The following is a 12,077-nucleotide window of genomic DNA, read 5'->3' on the forward strand; positions in this document are numbered from 1 at the left end:
GGGATTTTTTTTTTCTTCTATTCTACAGTGTCTTGTTTATATGATTGACTATATTTTTATTTTCCTTAAATTTTTTTCTCTGCTAAAGGTTTTTAGGTGGGATTTGATTTCATTTTTGTGTCAAAACTGTAAAGTCAATCCAAGAAAATGTTTTTTGTTTATTTATGTATTACCATACAAATGAAATGCATTTGACTTGACTAACCCACTGTTTGCTATTCTCTGGCTTACCTGATGTGCCCTAATGTGTGTGTTTGACTCCTTTAGCAGAGGTAATGTTCTGACGTGGCTTAATGAGTCGCTGTTGCCCTGGTTAGTAGATGATTCTGCCCTTCTAAGGAACACTGGAACTGTGTTGCTTGGCACTGTGAGGATGCAACAAATCAACAGTCTAGGTGAGACTTAATTGTGTTCCAGGGTGTTGATATGACAGTAACATCCTCCTATTTATTGACTCCATACATGGCAAAGACTCACTACATTTTTGTATTCATTCTATTCCCATTTTAATAATTGATATTGACCAAGTGTCATATTTACTGTCTTAGTATATATATATATATATATATATATAGCTCCCATTTTTGCATTAGTAATGTTATCATGAAACAGTTAATCATGTTTAATTGTCATTAATTCACAGCCAGCCTGTAATTAATCTGGTTAGAAAGTTTAAGTGATTGATAGTCTCGAATATATCTATTCATTTTAGTAATTTATCAGTTTCTCTGAGAGTCAAACTCACCCTCTTTTATGTGTTGTTCTCGTGAATAGATAACAGAGCAAGACAGGGTTTTTTGGGGAGTGATCACATGATGTCTTCACACGGAGAAACTGATCATTTCTCTGCTTTTATTGCCAATGATGACAACTGGTAAGACATACGTTTGTTTTAAGTTAGCTGCCTCTTACACGTGTTGGACATTACCTGTGATTCTTTCATGTGTCACATTCTCTGCTCTGTATTCACCAACTCTCTGTTAGGGCACAGCTAGTAAATCATGGAATCATAAATTACAATGTTGAGACGGTTCATCAGTTCAATGGGAGCCTGGAACAGGCCTCTTATTCCTTCCAACAGTTGAAGCACCCGCTGTGGCTCAACTTCAGGTATTAAAACAAAGCAGAAAAACATTTATACAAACATCATAATGGAAATCTCTGTGTAAACCCATTAATGTGAACCATTTTTCGACTGCCCTGAGAATAGCAACTAAGTGTGTCAACAAAGACTAGATCGTATTGAATCTGTGTGTGGTGTGTAGTTGCATTTATGTAAATACAGTGACAGTGATGGTAAGGGGGGAGGGGTGTCTGCTTTGGTTTGAATCCACAGTTACCTTAACCCCTATTCTCAGTGGGGACAGTCCCATAATTAAGAACTACATATAGAATAGTGACTCATGATCAGGTGAATATTGTTATAGTGTCAGATATTATAGAATAATTGTAAATAAAAAAGGATCTCAAACAGTGTTTTCACACATAATAAAGTTATTTCTTTTTTTTTCTATCTGATGACATCAAACTTTCTGAGATACTTATACGTCGGACTAATATGAGAGAATTAAGATTATGACTTCTGGTATTATTATAGTCCATTAATCAAGTGTCTTTAATGATTTTTTATTTTTACAGAATTCATACTGTGTCCGTGAAGTTCTCCCTCTACAACATCAACACAAACCATCTGGCTGTCTTCTCCTTCCTGTTTGAGTTCCCAGTTTCAGAGCATGTCCAGTCCAGTCTTGATCTTCACGTTTTCACTTTGCGGCTAATCACAGGACTGGACCTACAGCTCCTCCTAATGGTAACTCAGACTAACTCCTTTGTCTGGACTTTTGACATTTTGACATCTATCTTAATACTGTATTTTAATATTATATATGATAATATTGTTGTATATAGTTGTGGTTCATGAGCACTACACTTAGAATGTGTCTTTGTTAAAGTTTTAGTGGCGTAGCCAGGATTACTTTATACTGGCAAATGATTAAACAGTTAATAATTATTCCCACAGTCAATTTACTGAAATTGCCAAAAATATTGGGTTCTTTGAACATCAGCAAAATGTCTATGCTTTATCTTTATTTTCTTGTCTTAACTCTATTGTTTGGATCAAAGATTTCTGCACTGCCTACAGCTTACAGCCCAGAAGGAAAGCTACATGTTCATATTCAATGCTGACAAATGCAAAATACCAAAAAAAAAAGAACAAAACTGCAAACAACACTTTCCCTTTAAGCCCCCATTACAATTGTTGTCACCTCCACCAATGCTGATGTGACCTTTGATGTCTGCCTTTCAGATCATCGTGTTCATTCTGGTGCTGTATTTCCTGGTGAATGGTATCTTGGCTTTTTCCAAAGAGGGCTACCGGTATTTTCTGTCACCCTGGAGACTCGTAGGCATCTGTAAACTGGCTCTAGCAGCCACTTTGTGTGGGCTGCACCTGAGTTGCTGCACCACAGCCCGGCAGATGTGGGTTTCATACTTGAAGCATCCAAGGAACGACTTCACGGACTTCTACCCTCTGGCCAGAATGAGTCAATTGTACTCAGTCATGTCTGCATTGCTGTTGTTCATACTGGTGCTCAAGGTAAGAGGAAAATGACTACAATGATCTTTTGAATAACAGGGCAGTTGTAACGCTCCACCTTTTCCACAAGGATTTTATTTTACAGGTTATCACAAAAAATATCACAACAAAATCAGACCTTACTTTAAATATATAAGAGCAATAACTGTTGGAGATGTTTTTTTCAAAGGCTGCTCAGCTGTGATAAACTGTTTGTCTTTTTAAGTGTGGTTTGTTAGAGTACAGCAGTGTTGGGCACATTACTTAGTTAGTTACTAGTTACTTTTCCAAACAAAGTAACGTCAAGAGTTTGTAACTGAGTTACACTATAGAAGTAACGAGTTGCCAGGGAAAGTGACTATTGCGTTACTTTGAATGAGTTTGAAACTTTTTTTGACCTGGTTTCATCAGCCATAACTGCATAGATAGGTAAAGGAGTTTGTAATAGTTATTGCACCTCAAAAGACCACAACTTTTAACTCTTTGTAGTTGCCTAAAATACATAGTGTTGTACTTTTTAATGGCTTAAATTCAGAAAAAATATAAATATTAAGAGGTTTTTTTTTAACCTAAATAATAAATAAACATGGTCAAACTGGCTGCTCTTTTGCAGACTTCGCTGATTACAACTCTTGTTCACATGTGGTAACTCAAAAGTTCAACAGCTGAATTTGATATTAGAACTTTAAACAACAGTTGTGTAAATAATTGTATTTCGATTAATTTTCCGAAACACAAAACAATGTAAATTATTATTATTTAAAGTGATTATTATTATGATTATTGTTAAAAATATTTGCTACATTGCACTCCGAGTGTCAGTCAGAAAAAAAGTCAATGCTAAGTTTTCTCTCTGTCTCTCTGATTCTTGTAGGCTTCCCATCAGCTGCGATTTCTTAGAGAGTGGGCAGTGTTTGGCAGAGCGCTGCGGCACTCATTATGGGAGCTGCTGGGAGTCACTGTGGCGTTGCTATTAGTGATACTTGCTTACTCACACACAGGACATTTGGTCAGTATTTCTTTTCTTGTCTGTTTTCATTGTATCAGAATAGTAACACAATACAATGTCTTTATGTGTACCAATACATGGGGTCCTTGACTTACATTGTAGTTCTGTTACCCCTGGTGTATGGCATCCAACTGGTGAATGTGAACATAGCTCACTTCCATATATTGCAGCGTGTGACGACGTATCGCTGTAGGTCGAGGACATCGCAAACCAAGGACCCTCTGTGTAGTAAAACAATCATCTAAGGATTATCAGTAGTAATAAGTAGTTCTGCTGAGTTAGACTAAATTAGTTATAAATATAACAATATGAATAATGACATCAGTGTCAGGTCTGGATCAGGTCCTGCAGTCCTGGACTCACACTGTTAATGATGTGGTTTATGTCTGTCTCTCTCGTCCACTACAGCTCTTCCACACTGTACTGGATGGTTACAACAGTGTGAGCTCCTCTTGTCTGTCTTTGCTGAGGGCCAGTGGTCCAGGCTGGTTTTCACCGGATACACGTTCACCAATGACCATTCCCTCTGGCACATTCTCCTCACTGGTGTTCCACACAAGCTTTTCTGTATTACACCTGATGCTGTTATGCCTGATCATTTCTGTGCTGCTGAGGAACTACCGCCGTGCACGAGCAGAGCTGTACTGTGTGGCTGTGGATCTTCAGGACTATGAGATGGTGGAGCTGTTTCTGAGACGACTCAAAATGTGGATGGGTCTCAGCTCTGCTAAGGAGGTACATGTCACTTTCGCCTGGAATAACCATGTCAAAATAGTTTTATTTAAAAACAAATTTGCTTTTTTCTTGTTTTTCTGTCCCTAGTTTCGTCACAAGGTGCGCTTTGAGGGTATAGAGATGCCACCGTCCCGTTCATCGTCGACCAGCGACTGCAAGTCCCTCTGCTTGCCACCACTTGACGGTCCGGACTCTCCTTCTACGCCAGACAGTGTCGATGCAGGCTCTGAGGCCTCATGGCGTCCAGCATCCTCCAGCCCTTGTAGTCTAACTGAAGCTCCAGGGGTGGGCTCTGGCCTTGGATTAGGCCTAGGTTTGGGTCTGAGCCCTGGGTCGGTGGTAGGTGGTACTACCTGGAGAGAGAAGGTGGAGACTGAAGCATCTCTAAAGAGACTCCTTCCTACTCTGGAGGCGTTGCTGCAGCAGCTTGATCGTGTCTCAGGGGCGACAGCAGATCTGTACCACCTCGAGTGTAAACTGGAGCGGGTACATAGAAAAATGAGACAGTGGGAGAGAGAGAGAGCAGGTGGAGATCAAGAAAGGACTGAGGTGGGTTATGGGAGAAAAGGTGAAAAGAATGGTAAAAACAAAGACTCCGCTGGACGGAAGGAGATCAAGAATGGCAAAGAAAAGCACAGAAGTAACAAAGAGGGTAAACGTAATGATAAACGTAACCATCCAAAAGACTGTGGAAACACTTCTACCAACTTCAGAAAAATGCCTGTATCTACACCTGTTCCTTCATTGAAATCCAGGGCAACCTTGGCCTCAACTCTCACCCTTTCGCCTCAGTTATCAGGCAGACACTCAGTGTGTGAAAGGCCACTCACATCAGTCATGGATAAATCTGTCCCTGAATCCATCCCTGTGTCATCAGAAAACCCTCCTACTCCCATCTCTACTTCTACCCAATTGTCCCAAATGTCTGCTGCATATCCCTGTGTCCCTACACCCTCTGTGTCCACCCCATGTCCTACAGCATCCCAGGACTGCGATCCTCCTAAAAAAAGAGAAACCTTTTCTGCCTCCAGTCTGTTTAACCACCCTGCCCACACTACCATAATTCCAACATGCAAACGAAAACGCAAGCCACCCCCCCTCAAAAATAAGGTGCACCCCAACATAGACAGACACGGCCCGGGACACCCGAAATTCTGAGAATTGAAGGAACAACTGAAGGGGAGAGGGAAGGAATGAGAGGCAAGAGTGGATTAAGGATGAGGAGGGGCTGAAAAGTCTCAGACAAAAAGTAATTATTGAAATTGAAGCTAAAAAGACTACTAATGAGCAAACTCAGTTCGCCAAAATACCAGGTGCAGGTCACCAGATCAATGTCCAGCTTTCCGCAATGTACCAAAAACCAAGGCTACCTGAGCCGACATGACCCTGGTGGCCATGTAGGGTCAGTGACAAGAGCAGATTAGTGTGGAAATGTCTCTGAAAAGGGTTTTTGTTTCTCACTTACATTTTATATTTTTATGTTTTAATTTCATTGGTTGGTGACATGTGACCAGTTTTGGTTCCTAGTTTTTGACTTATATTTGCATGCAGCTACACAGATATGTATACTGTATATGCACAGGTACAGTTCAGCCGTACAGTTTCTGCCAGTCTGAGTAATTTTACTTTTTGTTGCATTTCATTCAGTATTTCTTACAGAAGCACTTTTTAAATGTTGGTGTTATTGTCTTAAAATAAAGTAAGGTCTGGTGTTTAGTAATATGTTTAGTATCCAAAAGGTTTGAAGAGTTTAATTAATGCTGTATCACAACTCTGAATGCTACTAAAGTTGTTGTTGATTAAATATAATTAATGTATCCTGAGTTGACACATGCAGCAAGATGAATTCATTAAGCTTTTTATTAGCACTTTATATTCTGCTGGAGCTGATGTACTAAGTTTTCATTTCACATTTTTTTATTATGGTATTGAATTTAACATTTGCAGCTGCACTGTTTGCTTTTGTTTCATTGTCATGTTATCATTAATGTCCATTTATTCCTCATGGTTGCCAAAACTCAGGGAACACCTCTCTCCAATTCTACCCAACACTTTCTGAGTCAACTGTTGGTGACAACTAACGGAGTTGAGTTTTCTCAACTTCTGGAGAATCATAGTCAAAAAGCATCACCTGTTTTAAAAACAGAAAACAAATCCAGCCACTGTAATTATGAGCTGTTAAAAATTATGTAATAGATACACACCGAGATGATTCGTGGGCAGCGCAGTGAGAGCAGGGAAAAAAGAAGGTACAATGTGCTTTGAATGTACGTCTTAGAAATGTAATACTTCAGAACATACAAAAAGAAGTGAAAATGTCTTTGTTCTTTTTTGTGTGTATTTGTTCTTTGTGTTATATGCCTACAATGTGTTTAATTCCACTGACCACCACAAGTGACCACAAGGTGGGATTGTGTCAGGAAGGGCACTGTGTGTCAAAAGAAGCCCAAGCACTACGTGAACTAGTGAACCTTTAGAAGCCAAAGGAGCTGCTGGTGTTGCCCATTCTAAAGTCTGACATTTTGTCAGTGTCTCTATAGTCAAATCAATTTCGTTACCTCCTACCTTCTTGATGTACAATATTACAATATGCATATTGTTGCAATGTCTTTTGTGTCTTGTGTCACCATTATTGAATTTTGTTTTACAAACGTGTTTAGATTTTTGTAAAGATTTGTTGTCTGTTTTATTTTTCTCCCATTGCAGTTTCTGTTTCCCTGCTTGACAAAGTCAAATGAAGTGTTTGACTGCTCAGTTGTGCCAAATTACAACCATTACAATCACTGCTCTGTGCTTGAGATCAATGAATGTTCTTTTGTTTCCCAAAGGTTTTTTCAGCAACTGGCATTTATATTTACATCCACTATTTTACCCTAAATGTATTATGAGGTACATCCACCCAATAACACAGTAGGTGGAAATGGAATTTGAATACATTTCAGCTTGCAGTTGTGTCCTACAATAAAATGCTACCAGTACATCTAACTTGTAAAGCATTTATTTATATATATAAATATATACAGTATATAATCAAAATTTTATATTTTTTCTGCATGAATTTAATCAAATTAGAGCATTATATAACTATTTTTAGGAAAACGTTTTTTTGAATTTAAAGGCAATTCTGGTAGTTTTTAGTTTTTGGATTTTTTTCACGATAGTAAGAATGTAGTCTTGCTTGTTTTAGGTGATATTTTGACATTATCAAATATGTTGTTTTTTGGAGTTTTTAGCGTAAATTATTCACTTTCGCTCTTTCTGTCAAATAAAAAGTTTTAAGAGACTAAACCAACTCAAAAAAGTGAATGTCGGCAGTCAACTGTAGGGGGCGCGCTGACATTAGAACGTTTGTATAACGGAAATAGGAAAACGTTGTACGGTCCTTATTTCCGGTTGCCGGTCCGGCGCATGAGAGTGTGTTAGAGATTTGGGCTTCCAGTGGGCGTTCTAGTCAAAAACCTGGGCACTGTGGCTACGTCTGATTGATTAAAATGGCGGGTTTTCGAAAACAATTGTCGGTTGTATTTTGTTTGAAATTGTAATCGTTCGGTCGAGACCGTTAGTGCAATTTACGCTAGCATATGTGTCTCGTGTGAACAAGTATATAAAATAAATATACAATATATGTACATAAATTTATTTTTTATAATTTCCTGTAAAGTGTTTTATATGTTGGAGTTTAATTTTTGCTCCGTGTTCCTTCTGCCGTCAGAACACACAGCTTGGATTTCAGCAGCAACATCATCATGTTTTCCACAGACAACCAGAGGGGCTGTCAGTGGTTCATGAAGTTGTTCGACCTGAGGGATCCACAGATCGGTATGTAATCATCACACGCAACGTAAACAAATTAATACCGTAAAAGAAACATGACTGCAGATAGTACACGGCTTCCTGATTACTGCTAAAGAAGTAGTTTGCACACAGTATTATAGATGGTGTGTTGAGAATCTCCTCTGGGTTTTTTTTTTTGTTTGTTTGTTTGTTTTTTTGTATGTTCGTTTGTTTTGGTCAAGTCATGTCCATTTTATCTGTGTCACTTTCATTTACAAAACACTTCAAAGGACTTTACAATTTGAACATAAAAATAAAATATAATAATTTCCTGAAAAAAGTTTCACCACCAATATTTCAAAACATTACACTTGGCTGATTACATGCTGTAAGGCTCCAGTTCCTATTGGGTTCTCCGACGATGTCCTTATCTTGGTCAGTCAACAGATCACACATGGTGTCCACAAGGTCCTCCATTAAAGCATACACCTGCAAGAGACACAAACAATATTGACAAATGGTTATTAACACAGTCAAAAAATAAAGAATTTATAAATATTAGTATTTTCTTTCCAACTACATATGGCTCTTGACACATTTGGAGACCATTTTTATAAAGTGAAAACAGACCCACACTGGAAAGTGAAGAGTCTTGACATGTTATTGTGGGTTTTCAATTTAATCCACTTTATGTTTGTATTATAATCAGCTGTGTCCAGTTGGCATCATCAGTTGTTAGTACCCATATAAAGAAGAACTGCATAGGAGTAATCTCCCCTTCTGTTACTCTGTTTCACTCCCTCTTGCTCACTTGAACTTTATATATTATTATTACTTTAAAAAAAATCTGATGAAAACGAAGCAGCTGACGTGTGGCTAAAATGTTTTCAAACGTTTTGCGGTGTAAGTGGTTCAGGCAAATCAGTTAAAAAGAACTATCTATGAACAATAAAAAAATTTAAAAGTAAAAAATAAATGACTCACCCTTTGATACAGGAGTTTCCTGTAAATCCTAATTTCCAAAATTTTGTCATCATGAATTTGCTGATTTATTACTTTTGAATCATCAGTCATTGTTGTCTGCTTTTCCTTGGTGTGCTTTACAGCTTCACTTCTTCTTTTGCCTTTCTTGGTGGATATCTTTTAAAGAAAGGAGAAAGAGAAAACAAGTTGACCAGTAAACATCAAATATATTCTTTTTGTGAAATGGTTTTTGGTAGTGAGCCATGGGATTATTCTAATGTAAAGTATGTGTTGTGGTTTAAAAAATGTTAGGAAACACTGTAAGTGTATGATTTTTTTCATGTTATCTTGTGTTTTTTTATACTATCTTAGATAAACAGGGTTTCTCAACAAGAACAACTAAAATCTTTCTTTTACCTGTATCAATCTTTCACTTGTTGATGATTTGGAGTCTCCTTTGTTTTCATCCTTATCACTGGATTTTGACTCACTCCTTGATATTTTCTCATCTACTCCTTCACGATTGTAACTCACTTTTTCACCTCTGTTCATTTCTTCAGGCAAATCTAAGATGCATAATCAGGAATATAAATATAACATACGGGTGTCCATTTCAGTAGAAACAAATGTGTGTGCGTCTCACCGGTTTCACAAGTGTGTAAAGAATCGATCCATGTTTCTCTTTCTGTTACGTTCAGAAGGTGTTTGAGCCGAATAGCCTCATCTGTCATCCTGTCCAGCAGACCAATCCAGAGTTGCCGCCTAACAGACACTAACAGAAATTCACTGTAGACATCGTGAATATAGGAAGATGTAAAGGAGATGCCTTGTGATTATGCCTCACCCTAAATCTGCTGCTGTAGTATACTGGTGTTTCAGTGAGTTGGGTTCAGAAAGCTTCAAAAGAAGAAAGTTAAAACGGGCCAAGCTCTCCTCCAGCACCAGACCTCTGGTCTCTTGTGAAGACTCTTCAGATAGGGAAAGTAAAACCTTTACGTATGAAAACAGTAAGAAATCTTAAATCACACTTAGTTTGACATCAGACACATTTATACAGCATATAACTGCTTTGTACAGAACATTCACAACCAATGACTAATAACACAAGTCATTCCATGTGTTTGTACCTGGTGAAGCGTGTCCACAGAAAAATCCCACATTTGCTCTGGGTTCACTTTTTGCCACAGTGCTTTCAGTTCCTCCACTGGCTGGAGAAGGTAATTAAGCTACACGAAGGGATACAAGTAAACAATTAAAGTTGTGAAGGACTGTATGCCACAGTATCAATAAAACAGAGACATAGAGCAGTTTGAAGTTAGCCCCAAAACGGGATGAAGTCAAAAGTAAATTTGAGCTACGCTTGAATCCATTTAGAAGAATACCACAAACCAATATACAGCTTTAGACAGACTTCTGTTGTACTGTAAAATAATTATCACATTGTACAACAGTGATTAATTTAAGGTGTTATCAGCTATTTTCCATGATGATCTAAAGAACTTAAGATGTAAAAAAATATATATATATATAATTGGGAATGGAGGAGTTTTCCCATAAAAATTACAATTACAGAAACAATTTTAAAAATTAATCTGCAACAAAATAAATAAGAACAAATAGTGAGCTATTAAAACTATAAAATAAATAATTTGATAAATAATGGAAACATGAATGTTTACACAAAATTAGAGTATTTCTTTCTGCAAAACATTTACACAGAAGCGTCAATATCACAAATCATGGGATTTGGAATGGCAGGATTTACCTTGCTGTTTCTGTTGGTAAATCTTTGCTCTTCAGTGATGAAAAACTCTGCAGGAGACCCAGGTCTTTCAGGAGTGTGGACGTTACGCACCATCTCGCACACAATTGACTCACACATTTTCATATAAACCCTCTTTTCTAGTTTGGTCTGTTTAGAGACACAAAAGAAATGAAGATCATAAAAAAAGAAACAGTGAATAGCTGTAGATATATCTCCTTTTCCTACTCTATTAATGTGCTTTTCAGTGTTAGACTGGGTTACAGAATATCTGGTAGTCTACCTGTAATAAATGCCTTCGATCTGCATTTGTATCAGGGGACAGAGCTATGCCTTTAAGCATAACCTGGATGGAGGCTCCCTGAAGCAGCACAGGCTGAGTCTTTAGCTGCCACACTTCAGATTGGATCCCTGGCTTCTCTGATTTGAATGAAAATTCCACAAGTTTCTTTTCTCCAGGAAGAATTACACCTGGAGGAATGTTAGGAAACATGTAACACAGCAAGGCATGTTGTATATGAGATTAGATGACAACAGGTGTCAGGTGGAGGTCCGTGTTTACCAGAGGAGGAGTTGAAGTAGAAGAGTGGCTTGTTTGATTGTGGTTTTTTAAGAGTACTAAAGCTCTGGTGCACAGTGCACTGCTGCCAGCTGTAGAAGATGGATGTATTGCCTTCATTTTGCATTTCTATTTGGGATGTGGCTATTTCTCCAGTCAACGTGTCAAAGACTAGAATGGCTCGGACTCCCACTTCTCCCTGATGTGTGGAAACAGAACAGAATATGTTTTGTTCAAACGCTTGTAATAATAATGGTCATTTTTAAAAAGTCAGCATTAAAATATATCCTCAAAGACCAACTGGGTAGGAAACGTAAATGTTTTACCTGCTCAGGTACAGGATTTCCAGTCCAGGAAGCAAGTTGACCACAGATTCTTAATGTAGGAAACGACAGAAATGAGTGTGTGTTTCGAGGCTTTCTGTAATATTAAGTGAGAGAGAAACATAAAACATCAAACATAAAAAACAACAAATAAAATATAACACTATTGAATAAATTATTGTGGTAGTTGCTTTAAATCGTGCATTTTCAAAACGTTTTTTTTTACTTACAGGTTCTTGGTGTCCTTATTATGCTCCATCTCTTTCTCCAATTTTTGGTCGATGACGGAGAACAACTGTCTGTCTTTCGGGCTTCAGAATGATGTTTCTCAACGCGTAACCATGGCAACGCACCAGTAAACGACGGTGGGTTTC

The 12,077-nt window shown here is 37.9% G+C and overlaps 2 protein-coding genes across 2 annotated transcripts in view; one reads left to right on the forward strand and one right to left on the reverse strand.

Moving 5' to 3' along the window:
• pkd1a (polycystic kidney disease 1a) overlaps positions 1 to 7,300 on the forward strand; it is a 34,035-nt gene extending 26,735 nt beyond the window's left edge. The window contains exons 49-56 of the mRNA XM_008317285.3: positions 268 to 395; positions 775 to 874; positions 985 to 1,110; positions 1,639 to 1,810; positions 2,309 to 2,599; positions 3,453 to 3,587; positions 3,996 to 4,322; positions 4,410 to 7,300. Of these exons, the coding sequence (XP_008315507.1) occupies positions 268 to 395; positions 775 to 874; positions 985 to 1,110; positions 1,639 to 1,810; positions 2,309 to 2,599; positions 3,453 to 3,587; positions 3,996 to 4,322; positions 4,410 to 5,480 (2,350 nt within the window). The 3' untranslated portion in view covers positions 5,481 to 7,300. The remainder of the gene's footprint in view (positions 1 to 267; positions 396 to 774; positions 875 to 984; positions 1,111 to 1,638; positions 1,811 to 2,308; positions 2,600 to 3,452; positions 3,588 to 3,995; positions 4,323 to 4,409) is intronic.
• On the reverse strand, positions 7,000 to 12,068 carry LOC103383959 (MYCBP-associated protein-like). The gene is made up of 11 exons (XM_017035162.2): positions 11,934 to 12,068; positions 11,707 to 11,800; positions 11,384 to 11,579; positions 11,105 to 11,292; positions 10,825 to 10,971; positions 10,187 to 10,285; positions 9,904 to 10,049; positions 9,703 to 9,821; positions 9,477 to 9,625; positions 9,081 to 9,236; positions 7,000 to 8,585 (listed from the first exon to the last, which is right to left on the reverse strand). The coding sequence occupies exons 1-11, from the start codon at positions 11,960 to 11,962 to the stop codon at positions 8,454 to 8,456; spliced, it is 1,455 nt and encodes a 484-aa protein (XP_016890651.2). The 5' UTR covers positions 11,963 to 12,068; the 3' UTR covers positions 7,000 to 8,453.
• Between the last annotated feature and the right edge of the window lie 9 nt (positions 12,069 to 12,077).

The sequence above is a fragment of the Cynoglossus semilaevis genome, chromosome 9 (genome assembly GCF_000523025.1).
Source record: "Cynoglossus semilaevis isolate Cse_v1.0 chromosome 9, Cse_v1.0, whole genome shotgun sequence".
Lineage (NCBI taxonomy): Eukaryota > Metazoa > Chordata > Actinopteri > Pleuronectiformes > Cynoglossidae > Cynoglossus > Cynoglossus semilaevis.